This window comes from Beta vulgaris, chromosome 6, assembly GCF_026745355.1.
Source record: "Beta vulgaris subsp. vulgaris cultivar EL10 chromosome 6, EL10.2, whole genome shotgun sequence".
Classification (NCBI taxonomy): domain Eukaryota; kingdom Viridiplantae; phylum Streptophyta; class Magnoliopsida; order Caryophyllales; family Amaranthaceae; genus Beta; species Beta vulgaris.
This window is the reverse complement of record NC_079207.1, coordinates 402,949-421,353: the sequence shown is the minus strand read 5'-3', so window position 1 is coordinate 421,353 and position 18,405 is coordinate 402,949. Positions and strand designations below refer to the sequence as shown.

Below are 18,405 nucleotides of genomic sequence, written 5' to 3'. Positions count from 1 at the left end.
AGGAGCTTCTAATGAAATTCTCTCTCGTCTCCTCTCACTTCAGTTTGACGAGCTTGAGCTTCCATATTCGCAACTAATTTGCTGCTTTTAATTTCTCTCCTCAATTTGAAGCTTAATTTTCTCTCTCCTATCTTGGAATGCCGCCAAGACAAAGAAGGTAATGTCAAATGTTTTTCGAATGTTTACTTCAATTCACAAATTCTTGTTTTTCGAACCCATAAACCCTTCTTTCTCAATTCTTCTTTATACCCATTAACTCTGAATCAAAGAGAAAGAAAATGTCTGAAATGGGTTGATGTAAATTCCCAGAAACAACCAAAGCTGCTTTGCCTGAGGAACCGCTTCTGCAATAATTGCGTGGTTGAGAATTTGTCATCAGAACTATAAAATCTCCATTTTTACCTCTCACAAAAAAAGAAGTAAGATAAGACAAAGGGTGAGTTTTGTGTTGGTTTCTCCCACAAAAATGCTGGCAACTTCACCAGTTTCAACGCCCATCAATTTCTGTTCTTTAACTATCACTTCTTCTCTACCTGATAAAATTAAAAAACCCAGAAAACTTAAGAATCGAAAACACAAAAACCCACATCTAATTCATCCAAATAAAGGCAATAATCTTTCATTTCCAACTTCATCTTCAAACCCAGTTCTCCAAATCAAGCAACTCCCAGAAAATCAAACTCAAATTGTAGCTCTTGATGCAGTTGTTAATGATCTTGAAGAAGCATTCCTCAAAAATGGTGTCATTGTTGAAACTCAGACCTTTTGCCTAAGTCTACTAAGCCTAAGACTGGCAAAGCTGCTTTGCCTTTGAAGAGAGACAGAGTATCACTTTTCTACACTTTTATATGTATATTCAGTTTTGATTTTGTTGAATTTGCCAATTTGGTGGTTGCTGATTGATTCTGGTTCTGGGTTGTACTTAATTTTTGTTTTTGTTGATTGTTGTAATGTGATGTAGATGATAGAGTAATACTAAACTAATTAGTTGGTAAATTATTTCTGGAATTTTGTGTGTTCATATACTTCCTCCGTTCTGTATAATTGCAACTAACTCCGTACTCTTCTCAAACGAAGAATTATCTCTGTTTTGATTAAATTTCTCTGGTTTGAGAGTTATGTGTTTTGATGAGTGTTGCGAAATTCGTTGAATGTTATTGCAAGTGTTGATAAATCGAGTTATTGTTGTTTTGATTTTTTTTTTATAGTTACCTTAGAAGTGGAAGAAGTTACTCTTATAGCATATAAAGTTACCCTAAAAGTGCTAAAAGTTACCCTTGAAATATATATAAAATTACTTATCCTAAAAATGGTAAAAGTTACCCTAAAAATGATAATAGTTACTCTTATAATGAATAAAGTTATCCTTGAAATATATAGAACTACCCTTAATATAATAAAGTTACCCCAAAACTAGAAAAAGTTGCCCTAAAAGTGTTAAAAGTTACCCTAAAGGGGTTAAAAGTTACCCTTATTTTCAGTTTTCAGCTTAAGAGCTATTTTCAGCGGATCCCACCCCTATATACATATATATATATATATATATATATATATATATATATATATATATATATATATATATTGCATAGTATAGGGTTTGATCCGAAGACCTCAAGTACATATACTAAAGTTTTAACCACAAGGCTAAATTGTATTTAGTGTTATTATCATAAAGTATTATATTAATAAATGAAATTTTTTCTTACCCGAGGCATAGCCCGAGCCTAATAACTAGTTTATTTATTTTAAACCTACGTAAGGTAATAAGTGTTTTCGTTATTTCAAAATGAGGAGAATATTTTTTTCTCATTCTCCCTAAAAATTGACAGAAATAATCCCAACTATGACCGGTCCGCTCAAAATAATCCCAACTTTGGGTTATTATGGAATAATCCAAACTATTTGGGGTACTTTCCCAAAATAATCCAAACTTTTATTTTTCTTGCTTTCAATGATCCCTTTTGGGTCTATTATATATAGGATAATTAAAAGTGTGGATTATTTTGAGAAAGTACCCCCAATAGTTTGGATTATTCTAAGACTAGCCAAACCCTAACCCTCTTTTTTTTCTCTCTAAAATCCTAGCCTCCTCTACCCCTTCTTCATCCGTTAGGGGCTGCCATGGATGATTTCATCCATGGTAAGCCCCTTTTCCGCTTTTATTTTCAGTTTTCATTTCATTTTCTTGTTTTGTTGAATGAATTAGTATCTCTTTATGAGATTTCTTCAAACCCTGTTATGGGGTTTTTAGTCTCTGTTGTGGAGATATCATTCTCCCCTATAGGAGTTGTGAGTGTAGTTTTTTTGTTTTTAGGTATGAGAAATTGTTCTTATTGGTTGAAGTTCGAGACTCAACATGAAAGTATTGGAATCTCGGATGCGGTTAACATTCGATCAAGAATGTTCTTCCCAAACTATGTCAGAATGATAGACTTCCTCATCAATAGTTGTTTGATTCAGCAAATACAAGGGGGCTGCGCTGTATTGCTCGATTTGGTTCATTATAGTTTCTTCAAAGACGAATTTGATTTAATCTTGTTTAATTGTATCTTGTTTTTCTTTAATATCTATTGTAGATGTCGTTTGACCTTCAATTAATGAAATTTCTCTTTAAAAAATAAATTCTAAGACTAGCCTTCATATGCACGCGATGCGTGCGTTCATTTCAAAATTTGTTATTCTATTAGATACTCCATTCGTACTTTATTTATGATTAAACTTAAATGTGAAATATTCAACACTTAGATGAATTTAGATATATTAATTCGCTAATGTAAAAAAATAAAAAGGTTGTGAGTGATTGTTAACATTTATTTTTTGTGAATGAATATTGAACAAAAAGAACAAAAATAATGAGTTGGTTTAACTGAATTAAAGAGTATCAAAGGGAGTGAATGTTTAGACTTTTCATGTGCACGTTATGTATGTCATCTCTTTTTATAAGGTATAAATATTTTGTCCATTTAATTTTTGATTGACGTATTTGATGCATATACCATTTTAAACTTGTTTTAAATGGGAAGTTGGAATGAGAATTTTTAAATGATTTGCTTTTGTAATTTTTTTCATTCCATTAATTAGATCATTAAGGGTATTTTAGTCACTTCAAAAGAGGACACCACACTTCCTCCCTTGGCTTATATAATAGAGATAACTCATAATTGAGATTATTTTGAGCGGGACAGTGATAGTTTGGATTATTCTTGTCAATTTTTCCCTATTTCGATTCTAATGATTTTTGATTTGGACCAAACATATACTCTATCTTCCTTCCAATCAGTTCAAGAGAGAAGATATTTTACTTTGCTCTCGCCACAAACAATCATTCAATTAAACCCAAGTACCCAATCAACCAATATCCTTCACTAATTTCCTTAAATATCATTCGTTTGAGTAAAAAAATATACTAATCAACAGTCAATTAGCACCATCACCAACTTAACGACAAAACAACCTTAATAGGCAACCACAGAAAGTTCAACTCTTGTCAAATGATGTTGATTCTTGACCATGGAAACCATTTAGTGGGTCTCCTTTCCATATGCCACATGTCTTCCTTGTACATCTTCCACCCAAGTTTTTTGATTTTCTTTAGCAAATGAGTGCTTCACATTTGTACCTGTAATCACTTAAAAAAATATCCACTTGTTTCCAAACATGAAAAAAGGAATAAAAATTTGCTCATTACTTGTGTTTTTAATTTATCCAGCTCAAAATAAAGAAACCCACTAATTTTTCTGGGTTGAGTATACTTTCTGATCTTCCCTTCTATCAAGCTTCAAACTTTCTTTGAATGTTATATTAATTAGTGAGCTCAAATCATGGCTTCAACTGTGATTTACAATTCATTAACTACCTCATCAACTGTTTTCTTAAGAACCCACTTACCAATACTATCTCAATATGATGAACAACATCAATCGTCATTAATCTATAACTCTAAATACTACTTGAAGAAGCCCAATTTTAGTGGGCAGAAGAAGAAAGAGAAGAAAGAGATATATGTGAAGTGCTCTGCTGCTGTAGCAGAGTCCTTACAAACATCTCCGGCGACCAATGATGTGATCGCCGGAGAAACGCCGGAGAAGAAGCTCCGGATATTGGTCGCCGGAGGGGGGATTGGTGGGTTGGTATTCGCATTGGCGGCGAAGAAAAAAGGATTTGATGTGGTGGTGTTTGAGAAGGATTTGAGTGCTATAAGAGGTGAAGGGAAATACAGGGGACCAATTCAGGTACAAAGTAATGCTTTGGCTGCTTTGGAAGCTATTGATATGGATGTTGCTGAGAAAGTTATGGATGCTGGTTGTGTTACTGGTGATCGGATTAATGGCCTTGTTGATGGAATTTCTGGTAATTGGTGAGTCTATTACACTCTACACTACACTGTTTTTGTTTTTTAATGGCTTGCCCTTTTATCTCATTCAATAATACTTTTTGTTTCTTCCGTCAAGTTCAACTCACTTTGAAGCTGTTACAACAAAATAAAAGAAAGAAGTGTACTAGTACTACTCCATGAATTGTACTACTATGTGCTTACAAATGATAGCGCTATGTTATGAGTATTACTGTATTACATATTGATATAGGAAATATAGCTGTTATGTAACTTAGTTGGTAAAGTTATTCGTTGTAGTATTATTGAAGGACCAACTTAAGCCGATGGTTAAGGCCCCATGAATAGATCTATAATCAATTACAAATTTACAACCTCGCTTAGTTGTTGCCTTAGTCGTATCAAGTATTGGTAAGGGCGTAAGGCCTTAGGGCTGTAGGGCATGCTGCATAAAAGAAATTTTTTAGGGGCATACAAGAATTTGTGATTAACTAAGGGCATGACCACTTGTGTATTTTTTTATCATGAAAGTCATGGAGCTTGATCAAAGATATCGTAGCCTTGTACTCATGTTTTTTTGGGTGATCTAATTTGGATCATGCCATGACAAATCTTAATTTAGATTATCCCATGATCTAAGTCATGAAATAAGTAATGGAGCAAACGGAGGTGGGGTTCATATGCATAAATTATGATTCGAAAATTGTAATAGAAATATCTTAAAAACTAAGAAGTAAAAGAATAAAAAAATACCAACGCTCATAAGTTTTTGAAATTTATAAATAGACATCTATTATGTTATATTTTGACATGCTTTTCAAATGATTTATTTTCTCTTTTAACTTTTGTATACTTAAGCTTTAATTTTAAACTGGTTTTCTTTTTTCTAGTCATGAGTGGGGTGTATTTGTCAATACGGGTCACGAGGCATGATCAACTTTTGTAAGATGAAATAAAATATTGATGAGAGAGAGGGGGATGTCATGTGTTTTTTAGATCATGAGTGGTCATATCTAATATGCTTTGCTTCCAAATCAGTTGTCAATAACAAAATGGTAAATGTAAGGTAGTTTGGGACAATAAATTTTTATAAGGTAGTTTTTCGAAAAACTTAAAAATTAAAGGTAGTTTGGGATAATAAATCCTATATATAATTACAAGTGTATTTGAATCACCCATGTTATATCTCATATTGATATTCTATTAAAATATTAGCAGAGCTTTGTGATGATAATAATTTAGTTTCAACATACAATATTGGTGATCCAATGTATAAATTTTGTGATTTAGCAGGCAATTTAGAAAATGCTAGAAAAAAATTGCTTTTATCATTTAAGACTTGAGTGCTCCTTACATTGGGCCTGTGCGAGGGCAACTCAAAAGAAAATCATCTTACCACGGGGTCCTGAAAGGGCCCAAAAATTATATATATATGTTGTGCACATGTGAGTTGTCCCACATTGGAGACAGAGGAGAGAAAATACCACAGTATAAGTTAAAGGAGCTACTCCTACTATTGTCAATTGGTTTTAGTATGAAACTTCCTCGGGGCTTGTATTTGGGCCAAACTCTCCTCTTCCTTATTGGGTTGCCCAAGCCCATTTTCACTTCTATAAAATTTATCAATGTTGCAGTACACTAAATTTTAACTACTTGGTATAAAAAGATGGGTAGTCATATTGACTTAAGTTTTAGTGTCTAGCTTAGAGATGGCCAACAGTGCGGGCCAATCCAGCCCATCCAACCCAGCCCACCTCGTGGGCCGTGTGGGCCGGGCTCGCAAAAAGCCCGGTCCAGCCCAGCTCGAACCGTAATACTAGCTAGAAATTATAAAAGCTTGAGTTTGTTTAAAGAGTAGGAAGGATTTTCATGTACTACTATCTAATGTGCTTGAGTAATGGTACATGTTAATGACCTACAAGTTTGGTCAATCAGGTACGTCAAATTTGATACTTTCACTCCTGCAGTGGAGCGGGGGCTTCCAGTCACTAGAGTCATAAGCCGTATGACATTACAGCAAATTCTTGCTCAGGCAGTTGGAGAAGAAGTGATTATGAATGAGAGTAATGTTGTGTCTTTTAAGGATGATGGAAGTAAGGTATATAAGAAACAATGTACTCTATTTTATTATTTTTCTGAATTGTGGGCTAGGACTTTTGTCTTCTTAGGTTTTGATCTGCTTGCTCGTGGATAAGTATTCTGAATATGTTCTAATGAAACAGGTTACTGTGGTGCTTGATAACGGGACGAGTTATGAAGGTGATCTTCTAGTGGGAGCTGATGGAATATGGTCAAAGGTACCGGAACTCAACTGCCCTGAAATAGTTTCAATATTGCTCTTTTGAATTATAGGTTTCAGTTTCACCAGACACTCTGCGGTTTGACCATAACAGACCACTAATTTCATTTTGTTTATAGTTTCTTAGCCTAACTTCTTTTATTTGATTAACTAATAATGGTCTAATTGGATCAGTCTGATTACTGATGCTAGAATTTCTGTCAATTTTCGTGAACCATTGGAGGATAATTATATATCCAAATGATGAGCAATAACTGTAATTAGCTTATCGAAAACTTCTTGTAGAGATTTTTGATGTACTGAATTGGAAAGAATGATGCATTCACCCCTAGATAGCTAGGCCTTTTTGGCAGTAGTATTAATCAAAAATATGCAAGATGCTTTGTCTAACTAGGTCAGATCAGCTTCTTGGATCTACTTCTTGCCATATGAAATGGCAATATACTCCAACTCTAAGAATCAGCAATGAGACAATATAGATATGAATAATTATACTTGGTTAGATTTTAGCTAGCTAAACAAGAGATAAGAGAATTGCGGGCCCAACACCGAGTGAAGTTACTAAAATGCACCCAATAGATTCATGGGACAAAAATCTGGCTAACTTAAACTTTCATCAATAAGCCATTTCTGCTTATATCAGTTTGTTTTTGGACTTAATTATGACATATTCCTCCTCCTGTGTGCTAGGTGAGAACAAACTTGTTTGGGCATACAGAAGCTGTTTACTCTGGATACACTTGCTACACAGGCATTGCAGATTTCGTGCCTGCAGACATTGATTCTGTTGGGTATGTTCTGATTGACCAATATATTTAAGATTCTATCTAGTGGCGTTTTGTTGTTAAGAGTATGTCTCGTAGCATGTATGAAAATTGGATCTTAAGAATTTTATATCAAGGTGGAGTAGCTAGCTGTGTAAGATTACCAGCTCAATCTGTTGCTTTCTTGCTCCAACTAAAGAATAGGCCACATTTGATGTCATAACTGAACTAAATGCTATTTTGTCAACAGGTATCGAGTATTCTTGGGTCACAAACAGTACTTTGTTTCATCAGATGTGGGTGGAGGCAAGATGCAGTGGTATGCATTTCACAAGGAATCTGCTGGTGGTGCTGATCAACCCAATGGTAGATAATTATTACTGTCTTCTTTTAATTTCCATGTAAATTTGGTTGTATATAAAGGGAGAATCTCTTTAATGAGGATCCGTTAATGGTTGAATACATGATGTAGAAGCTTCAGCAGTAAACTAAGGACATGTTTTTGGCAGGTAAAAAGCAAAGGTTGCTTGAAATATTCGGGGGATGGTGTGACAACGTAACTGATCTACTCGTTGCAACTGATGAAGAGGCTATTCTTCGACGTGATATATATGATAGAACACCAAAGTTCACCTGGGGAGAGGGTCGTATAACCTTGTTAGGAGACTCGGTCCATGCTATGCAACCCAATCTGGGCCAAGGAGGATGTATGGCCATCGAGGTAAAGTAATTCATTTTTTTTTTTGAGGGGATAAAGCTAATTCATAGTTAGATGTTCATTAAGGAGCCAAACCCATTGGCCACATCACTAAATCTTTCTTGGTTTATGCTTTCTTTTAATACAGGACAGCTATGAGCTTGCTCGTGGGCTAGAAAAAGCATGGCAGACGAGTGTTGAGTCTGGGAAACCGGTTGATGTTGTATCCTCGCTTAGGAGGTAAGATCATTGTGAAATTCCGGGTTTATTTTCAAATGAACAAAACAAGCATATCATAATTTTGTCCTATATATAAATCTAATCACTACAATGTTTTATCTGGGTTCCCTGCATCAGCTACGAGAGTGCCAGAAAACTTCGAGTTGCTATAATCCATGGATTAGCTAGAATGGCAGCAGTAATGGCCACAACCTACAAGCCCTTTTTAGGTGTAGGACTTGGTCCTTTGTCGGTAAGAACTCTGCTTCGCTAGAGTTTGTTAAATCTTTTTATATTTAATGGTTATCCATTTGATAAGTTGATAACCTTGATTCCCACATTTCTTGCAGTTTTTGACAAAATTCAAGATACCTCATCCAGGAAGAGTTGGTGGTAGGGTTTTCATCAGCCCAGCAATGCCTTTGATGTTGAGTTGGGTTTTAGGTGGTAACAGGTTAGGCTTTTTAAATGATCATTATTCTGTAGGATCATAAGAAATCTTGCTCTCCAGTTGACCTAAGTTCTTGAATTTGACAAAACCAAATATATGATGAAAAAAAGTGACTGTTGGCAAGTAAAACCGGTTTATTTTTCATTGCAGCATTGCGCTAATGCCAGGAGGATCGCATTTTGAATTTTTTTGAGTTCTACTGCTAATCAAAAATTATGAAAAGGCTAAATAGAGAACTTGTTCTCCATCAAATAGAGGAGAAAATGGTTTAGGGTCTATAACAAGTGCATGTACTAATTCCCCCTCCTCACATTTGGTAGAGAACCGTTCTCTAGATAGTCCGACTGAAAAATTATAGCTCTGTCTACATGGTACCATACAGTCTCCAAATAGTAGTATTAATAAGGTTTCCTACTCTATTTTGTAGCGAAAAACTTGAAGGAAGGGTGCCACATTGCAGGTTGTCAGAAAAAGTAAGTTGAAAGAATTCCATAGATTTCTTCCCTTCTAGACTTGATCCAAAGTTTCTTTTTTCTTTGTTGATTCCATACACCATGCTTGAATAACTTTTTTATGATAAATGTAAGGCAAACAATCAACTACGGAGATGGTTCGAGGATGATGACGCCTTGGAGCGTGCTCTCAGTGGCGAGTATGTACAGTAACCCTCCATTTCTTCAATCTGCGTGCATCCGTAAGAATATTCTTGAAACGCCTAATAACTTCACCATTTGTGCTTTTGGCAGATGGTTTCTTCTCCCTCAAGGAAATGATGCTGAAACATTAGAACCTATTTGTTTGAGTAGAAAGGAAGACGAGCCGTGTACAATTGGGTATTCCCTAATTCTCTTTTAAGAGTAAATTCCGGGCTGGATATTGATTACTTGCCATCAGCTTAGCTCTGCTTATGCACTTTTTAGTCTCAATGAGGTCCAAGAGCTTTAATGGCCATATGTTTGAGAATTAGGGAATGCTTGTTATGTTTGAGAACTCGATAACATGGTTCACTGAATATGTTATAGTTGATTGACAAGGAAAGAACATATAACAAAGGAAACGACAAACATGTAATTCACTAACAATGCTAGCTATATGTGCAGACTGCAGACACAAGGGAGAGAGATCTTATTAGGTTTGAAGAGTTTAGATTAGCTGAGTTTTACCCTGAAAAGTTTATATACTGTTCCCAGGAAACATAGATAGTATAGGCTCAATATATGGCACCTAAAAGTCTAAAACAAACCCAAGCGCAGAAACAATGCATTCCAACATGAGTCATGCTACTAGATGCAGATATCAGGCCTCTTACTAATTCCTCATCTATGCTAGGTGGCGAACAAGTTTTCCATTTAGCCTGTATCTTCCATCATGATGCATATACATCACTTTAAGCAGAATTCTCTCTGTGATCAACAAGTTATTCTGATATTATGCTGAACATGTTAATGATAGGAGTGTCTCTCATGAGGATCTTCCAGGTGTATCTGTAGCCTTGCGTTCACCTCAGGTAAGAAACTTCATACAGTTCTTTGCATCAAACATTTCTTTTTGAAAACTTTACCTTACTTCCTGCTTGTTATACAATGTGCAACTCATATCGCTCTTCTCTCTTAACTCAGGTTTCAGAAAGACATGCTCGAATCAGCTGTAAGGATGGAGCATTTTTCTTGACTGATTTGCGTAGCGAGCATGGAACCTGGATCACAGAGTAAGTAAACTAATAATTAGTGGGGATATAAACAAAATGAATAATTATATTCTTTCCATTTTTTGAAGCGCATACTGATTGATTCTATTGTTGGGATTTCTCAGCAAGGAGGGAAGACACTATAGAGTGCCTCCTAATTTTCCTACAAGGTTCCATCCATCAGATATCATTCAATTTGGCTCAGACAAAAAGGTGATGCATAGTATATATTTCTCCCCTTTATACATCTTGCTTTCTCCAACAGAAATACAATATCATTTAAGTTCTAATGTGTTGCTCAGTTGCTATATTTATGATCAGCAAATATCAGTTTTGTTCATCAAAATTAAGTATAGTAAGTGAAACAAAGGTTATTCCATGATGTAAAGTTCTAATCACTAATGAATTAACGATAATCAGTTTTGATCAGGAGAAAAGTTAGTTTCATTAGGTTGTCATAATCAGTTATTTCAGCAAAAACCAGTTCATTGTAAACTTGTTCGTGATATATGTTCTTGTTAACAGGCATCGTATCGCGTCAAAGTATCGATGACATCTCCAAATTTGGCACAGAACAAGCAGAATGCAGGAGTACTGCAGACAGTGTGAAATCCCTTGTCACTTTTATCACCACATTTCGATTAGTTGACATTAGTAAGTGTACAGAATTATTCTGAGAGGTTGCCACAATGCTCTCGAGTTTCGACCATATAGTTACCACACACATAATTAGAAGCCAGTTAATCTTTCGTATAGATGTAATATAATATTTTGGTTCTTCTTGTGTTATGATTATGGTCACATTTTACCTTCTTTTTTTGGGAAGAGATTGAAATTGTACGAGTGTATGTATATATGATTGAAGTACGGTTTCTGTTGATAATTTCCCTGATAGCCTGCATGTCTTTACTTCCCCTCCCCTTTCCTTCCCAAAATTGTTGAAATATGCTTCTTTTTTCGATTTTTTCACCAAATATCCTTGACGAAAAAATTTATTTACTAGATACTCAATTTTTTTTCAAAATTCACCAAATAGTATACCTCTAATCTTTAAAAAAAAAAAACCCAACATACCCTTTTGACTAATGGATATTAATGCTCCGTTAAATAATCAATTTATTTACCTTTAAAAAACTCTAATTGACACTAAAATCTAATTAATCCTAAAAACTATAATTAATCCTAAAAACTATAATTAACCCTAAAAACCTAAGTAATCCTAACCCAACCCTAGCCCCCCCAAACTCCCCAACCCCCCACCATCATCCCCTCCCCTACGCAGCCCCATCTCCCTCCCCCGCGCATTCCCGTCCTTCACTCTCGGCGGCGGACTTGTCCCCCTCCCTCACTTTCGCCGGCATCCCACAACCCCTCTCCTCCCATCCCCTTCCAATTCTTCCTCCTGCATTTATGAAATCGTCATTGGTAGACCCGAAAAGGGCATTTTGGGTGATTTTTTTAAAGGTTATGGGTAGGGGTGAAAGTTATTTGGATAATATCCAAAATCCAATCTAATCAAAATCGAATCAGTCATTCAGATCATATTCGAACTATGTTCGGATTGACATTTTTTGAAAAATTGGATTTTCGGATCGGATTGGATTGATGGTAATTGGGTCCAAAAATCCAATATAACCGAATAGTAATATGCCTTGGGGGTCAAGTGCTTAACTGATTTTTTTTAATAAAAAAACCTTCTCCATAGCCCAATACACATAACACTTCAACCCTTTCCCTAAAACACTAACCACGCTTAATTCTTCATTTCCTAAATCTACTAGGCTGTTGTTGTGCTTAATATATTTTATCGAAAAACTAGAGTTTTAAAAAAATCGGATTTTCGGATCAGATCCAATCTAGAGTATGAAAATCGGAGTGGATTGGATCGAATTCAAACCCTAATTGGTTTGGATTCGGATTGAAAATTGAAATCCAAATTTTATTCTGATCGGATCGGCTTATGCTCCAATCCAAACCGCACACCAAACTTTCACCCCGAGTCATGGGTATCTAGTGAATTTTGAAAAAAGTTGGGGTATTTGGTGATTTTTTTTGTCAGAAGTATTTGCTGAAAAAACGTTTTTTTTTATCGATGAAAGGAAAATTAGACAAGCCCCTACCACGAAGGCCAACGTAAAATGTCCTTAAGGACAAGTAGGGAAAAACCCACCTCATAAATGTCAAACCGTATATTTTCGGTTTGGGTTAGATTACATCCCAAATCGCACCAACCCAAACCACGAACACCCCTGCAAGCACTATATTATGAGATAAAGGGAGTACTTCATCTTTTTCATAATACTTGCATGCTTTTATTTCCTTGGTATTGTCATATTCTTTGAACTACAAGTAAATGATTCAGAACATACAAGTAAAAAGTTAAAGAGTATAATAGTTCTTTTCTGCACCTATTTGCTTTAATGATGTCTATATATGTCCTTGAAACAGATACAGGTAAATCACTGTAAAACACATGTAAACAACTTAAAACATATCAAAATTATGTAATGAACATAATAACATAACTTTTCTAACGTTTCTATATAAAGAGATATGCAAATATGTTCAGAATCTAATAGCAGCACTCGTACAATGTAGGCTTCCAGTAACTTCCAAACTAAAGGTCCGGTGCAATGCTTCTGATTAGTGATTACTGTACTGAACAGAACATTATTTGATACTCTGGAATGAGTGAAGGACCAGTATGGCTTGCCAAATACTATGTCGTTCAGCAATTATGTTATTATATGCAAAACTACCTTAGATACCTCATGATCAGGTCCACGTCCGCTTCAAGACTGGTTCAAGAAACATGGATGTATTCTCATTTCTCCCTAGTTATTTGTAACTCGGGTTTTAATTAATGTAAAATTTTCCGATGTAAAAAAGAATGAAACATGGTCGATGACTCTAGTACTAGTTATTTTCCCTACCTAATTAAAAAGACTATTGTGCCATCAATAAAAAAAAGGAGGGATAACAATTACTATTTTACAATTATAGAAAGGAAGGAGAAAAAAAGCTAGTACTTCTGTAGATCGAACAAAGAAAAAAAAAATTCTAGACCCTAATTGTTTCTCTAGTCACCCTGCTCTTTCAAGGTAGGAAGTTAGTTTTTATGTTTAACCGGAAAGTAAATAGGTTAGTTATAGGGGCAACTGCTAATAAAATACTCCATGTTTAGAAAATGTAGTAAAATAGGTTAGTATAAGATTAAGAGAGAAACTTATGCATTTTTATGCCACAAAATAAGATTTTCTTAAAGAAAGAAAGAAAGAATCAACAAAGTAAGATAATGAAAATGTAGTAAAATTCAGGCCACTTCTTTTTATTTGTACATGTGAACATATATGATATTTTAGCTAGATAATTCACTCATGTCTTATGTGATAGTCATGAAACTAACAAAACCAACAAAAAGAACGGTAAAAATGTTACATACGTACAAATATGAAGTATGAGATTTTGATTTTCCAAAAAAGTTGAATCAAATCTCAAGGAAAAAGCCTTTTTAAACCCTAAACCTATGGAAGTGGTATCACGGATTTGCCTTTCGTCCCTTCCGAAACAAAACTCTATACACGGAGTACTAACGGTTTCAAAAATTATGGAGGTCCTATACTAATAACTAAATTCAAGCTCTGAAAAGACGTAACATGAGAAATTTACCTTTAAAAAGTATAATGTGATTAGTTTCTTAACATAATAATATTACAATTGTTATTTTTGCAACTTTTTCTTGCTATATAACACCAAAAGCTCATTAACCTAGCATATTGATATTGTTAAGAACATCCTAATTTAGCTTTAATATTATATAAAAATAAAAGTCTTAACCCACCAATTAAAAAAGTGGGCACCTCCAATTAGAACCACTTGAACTTGCAATTAGCCGGCCATGGTCGAATTACATAATGTAGAAAGAGAGTGACTATTATCATCTCACCTTACTTTGCAATTAATATATATATATATGCTCTTTTACTTTTTAAAAAAAAAGCTCAAACTCTTTCAAGAATAGGATTAAAATATTGAATTTTTTCACTAAATATTCTCGAGTAATTTTTTTCACCAAGTACTCTCTAATTTTTCAAAAATCACCATATATCTTTCACTTCTTAAAAATTCACCATATATCGTTCACTCTCTTTAAAATTCACTTGTGCCTTTCATCACTAACAATTCATTCTTTGATCCCTAATTTCTTTACTAAAACTCCAATTATTCCCTAGGTGAGTCATTTACTGTAATAGACTCTATTAAAACATCACTTATGGCCAAAAAAAGGAAAGAGAGTTATGGAAGAAGAGATAGAAAAAGGGTCATAGAAGGTGTTTCAATTGTTATTATAGAGGTTGATTAGACTTTAGTATCGAAATTAGGATTTAATGACTAAAAAAAGCTAATATTCTCAAGTAATTAAGAGCATATGGTTAATTTTTAACAACTTAAAGGGTAATATAGTAATCTTAAAAAGATTACTCAAGAAAATCGGTGAAACAAAAAAAAAAACTCAAATAATTTGATAAAAAAATCCATTAAAACATTGTAATATGAGGTTCTCATGAGTCACGTCCATACATAAATGCCACCAAAATAAATCAAATCTGAAATTATCATGCAATAAGCCAAAAAAATAGTATAATACTACATGTGTTTGATATTTAACACACAAAAGTGAGGATGAGAAGTGCTAATAAACGAAGTTTTTTTTTAAAATGCCATGCGTTGTTAACTCAAAAATTATATATGGTAGGCCCATATGTGTTGGACTGGGCCTAGGAAAGAGAGTAAGGGGTGGAGATAGTGTTTTCTTATAAGACAATAATGTCACAGAACTTGCAGACATCAACTAGTTTGATAGAGTAAAAGCCCATACCCCGTATTAAATTCTTGTTGGGGGCCCATAAAAATTTACCCAATAATGCCAAATCTGACTCTCATTTTCTTCCTTGTTAAGAAGCTATAGCATAAGAGCCAAAAAAATGAAAAAAAGAAGGCATGTGGGGGCAATTTATAAGTATGTGTAATGTGATGACCTAAAATCTTCATATTTCATCTTTCATCTTTCATGTGCTGAACTGAGCAATGCAGTAGTAGTAACGTAGACGTAGGAACATTAAGCACATGATGAAAGTAGAGGTTGACACGTGAAGTAGAGATAATAGCGGTGAAAGTTGCACTTGCACATGATGGTTTGTTTGGTTCCAACTTCCAACGGTCGGTGAATCTTCTCATACTATTGTTTGTGGCCGGTAAATGGCCGTTGCGCATTAAATCATCTAGCTACCTATTAAATGATGCCTTGAAATGTTGGATCCTCCTGTTACTTTCAGTATGGCCAATGTGTCTTTGTGTATGATATATATAATATATATTTATAGATGAGGAAAGAGAAGCTAAGTTCGGTCTCAACAAGCAGGTTAACGTAAAGCATCCTTGCGGATGATACAGAGAAAGAAAGATATGAAGAGTCAAACCAATAAGAAAGGGAGGGGACGGTGTGACCATGATGCGCTATTTAGTCCGCACGCAAGACCGCAACTATGTTCACCTCGCAGTACACCTGGTTAATCTATACATATTCGAACGTCTTGAGGTCTTGTTTCGTGTTTGCAACCAAAGCAATCAATAACCCAAGGGATTTTCCACGATTTTTTAATGGCTTCAATAACTGATAAGTTGTCCCATTCAATGATCAATTTTTTAAAACATGGAAAGAAAACCCCTCGAACACCTCCTCGTAAGCCCATAGCTTTAGCAGAAAGAATATAATACAAATTGGGAACAATTTTAATACCACAAAGCTTAATATTACCTAAATGATCCCGAATGATGATGCTAAATGGAGTAAGTCCATTTTCTAATTTAAAACTATCAAAATTTAGTTTGTAATAACCTGACGGGAGTTGGGTCCGAAAAACTTCAGCTCTGCTTGGATTTCTATTATATATTATTTAATTGCTTTACTAATATTTAAGAATGGTTTGAGTATACGAGACGTCAAGTACAGAATGCACTAGTTAAGGTAGTACAGTGAAGAGTTTGGATAGTGGTGATGATTTTAGAAGAAATTGGATGAGGCTATTGATCATTTGTATAAGGGGCTTTCAAGACGGTTTTTAAAATAGAGAATCATATAGTACGTGCTTGACATAAAACTATAAGGGGACGTTTGATTTATGAAGGGAAAAGAGAAAGGGTTTAAGAAAGAGAAACAACGAGAAAGGAAAAGAGAACCCTTTGATTAAAAATATTTTTTTGGTTGAGAACTCATCTTCATGCTCTCACTATTTCCCTCCTCTCTCTCCTAAGTACTACCACCCCCACCGCCCACATCGGAAATTGAGGAGAACAAAGCCTTCTTTATATAGAGGTGGATACCTCAACCTAGTAGAGGTCTTTTGGGTGGGTCGTTCCCACTCCAAAGCAAAACCTTGCGGGCTAGGGCCCAGATAGGACAATATCTACTAGCGGGCTCGTGGTCCCCAGAGGGGTGTTACAATTTTCCCCCCTCACTCTCCTAAGTACCACCACCCCCACCGCCCCACGCCGTCGCCACCTTACCGACTCCACCTCACCAGTCCTCCCCCTTCTTTCTTTTCCTTCCTTACCACCATTGAGGCCACATTTGAGGTTTTAAAGGTAAAATTCGACCATAAAAACTTCATATCTGAATTTGACCATCTAAAGTCATAATCAAGGATTAGAGGTGGGTTTTTTTAGTTGGGTTGGGATTTTTTTCGTGTGGGTGGATTTGGACCGAGTGGTGGTTTCGGCCATGAGTACATGATTTTTGGTGCGTGGGTTGTTACTTTCGGCCACGGGCTGGTGGTTTCGGCCTTGTGTTGGTGGTTTTCGGTGCATGGGTTGATGGTTTTGGTGGCATATAGTAATTTTAGGGGTTAACATGATGGCTTCATTGGGGGTAATGGTGGCGGTCATGATGGTTTCAGTGGCAGTCATGATGGTTTTGGTGGCGGTCATGGTGGTTAGGGTGCTTGGAGTAGTGATTCAGTTTTTGGGGTGGTGGGTTCGGTGGCTGATGTGGTGGTTGTGTGGCTAGGTTGGTGGTTGGGGTAGTGATCAATGATTGTCAAGGCCACCATGGGGTAGAAGAGAGAAAGGGTAAGTGAAACCTTGAGGGAGGGTGGGGAATGAAAGTAGAGGAGTTTGGGGAAAAGAGAGGGTAAAGAGAATGATTGATATGTCTTAACAAAGAAAAAAGTAAAGGAATCAAACTAGTTGATTCTCTTACCCTTTCTGAAAAGCCCAAACCAAACGCCGCTTAAGAGTATAGAAGCTAATTAATGATCTATGTAAACAATCACCGGAGATCAATTCTTAACTCATGAATTCAATATAATTTTATGTTTCAAGGTTTTGACATTGTTGTTATTAACATAGTATTATTTTCAATTTTAAATACTAAATTATTTTATTTTTCCGCTTTATATATATATATTGATATTGATTTTGACGATCAAGAGTACAAAGCCTTGATTTGTAACACAATCATGCTAGGCCGGCAATTACTTCCTAGTGCCTACTCTAGTTAGTGTAAAGTGATGAAAAGATTAAATGTTGTAGGACAGTCCTGTAGCTAAATTTCAAACTTTTGGAGTATGCTGGAGTTAAACCCTCAATAATCGTTTTTGGTGTAAGAAAAAACATGACCATATCATGTCTTTTACTAAAGGGTAGAACAGATATTTTCATGTCACATTCATATGCTTGATTCTCAACAATTGAATTTATGTTAAAGGCAGCACAGATAATAGATAAGTCTAGGGAAATGGGATCAGAGGATAGCAAGTTATCAACAACGCCCTCATCCCCTCACCCAATCGGATTTGTGACAGACTCAGAAATTTGTAACCATCAAATATTTACTTATCAAAATGTTTAAGGTAAGATATTACCCTAAAAGACTACAATGATTTTTACACTTAATA

The 18,405-nt window shown here is 35.2% G+C and overlaps 1 protein-coding gene across 1 annotated transcript; it reads left to right on the top strand.

Annotated features, from left to right (window-relative positions):
• The first annotated feature begins 3,618 nt into the window (after positions 1-3,618).
• Positions 3,619-11,333, top strand: LOC104883753 (zeaxanthin epoxidase, chloroplastic). The gene is made up of 16 exons (XM_010668310.4): positions 3,619-4,357; positions 6,269-6,431; positions 6,556-6,630; positions 7,323-7,423; positions 7,647-7,762; positions 7,906-8,117; positions 8,242-8,333; positions 8,451-8,565; positions 8,663-8,766; positions 9,191-9,236; positions 9,351-9,415; positions 9,510-9,596; positions 10,216-10,270; positions 10,383-10,471; positions 10,576-10,663; positions 10,976-11,333. The coding sequence occupies exons 1-16, from the start codon at positions 3,822-3,824 to the stop codon at positions 11,057-11,059; spliced, it is 2,028 nt and encodes a 675-aa protein (XP_010666612.2). The 5' UTR covers positions 3,619-3,821; the 3' UTR covers positions 11,060-11,333.
• Positions 11,334-18,405: the final 7,072 nt, after the last annotated feature.

What these genes read in the sequence shown, in the direction of transcription:
- LOC104883753 (XM_010668310.4), top strand. Translation starts at nt 3,822, where the DNA reads ATGGCTTCAACTGTGATTTACAATTCATTAACTACCTCATCAACTGTT. An exon ending in GCAGACATTGATTCTGTTGG is followed by an intron (nt 7,424 to 7,646) that starts GTATGTTCTGAT and finishes TTTTGTCAACAG; the next exon opens with GTATCGAGTATTCTTGGGTC. An exon ending in GAGCGTGCTCTCAGTGGCGA is followed by an intron (nt 9,416 to 9,509) that starts GTATGTACAGTA and finishes TGCTTTTGGCAG; the next exon opens with ATGGTTTCTTCTCCCTCAAG.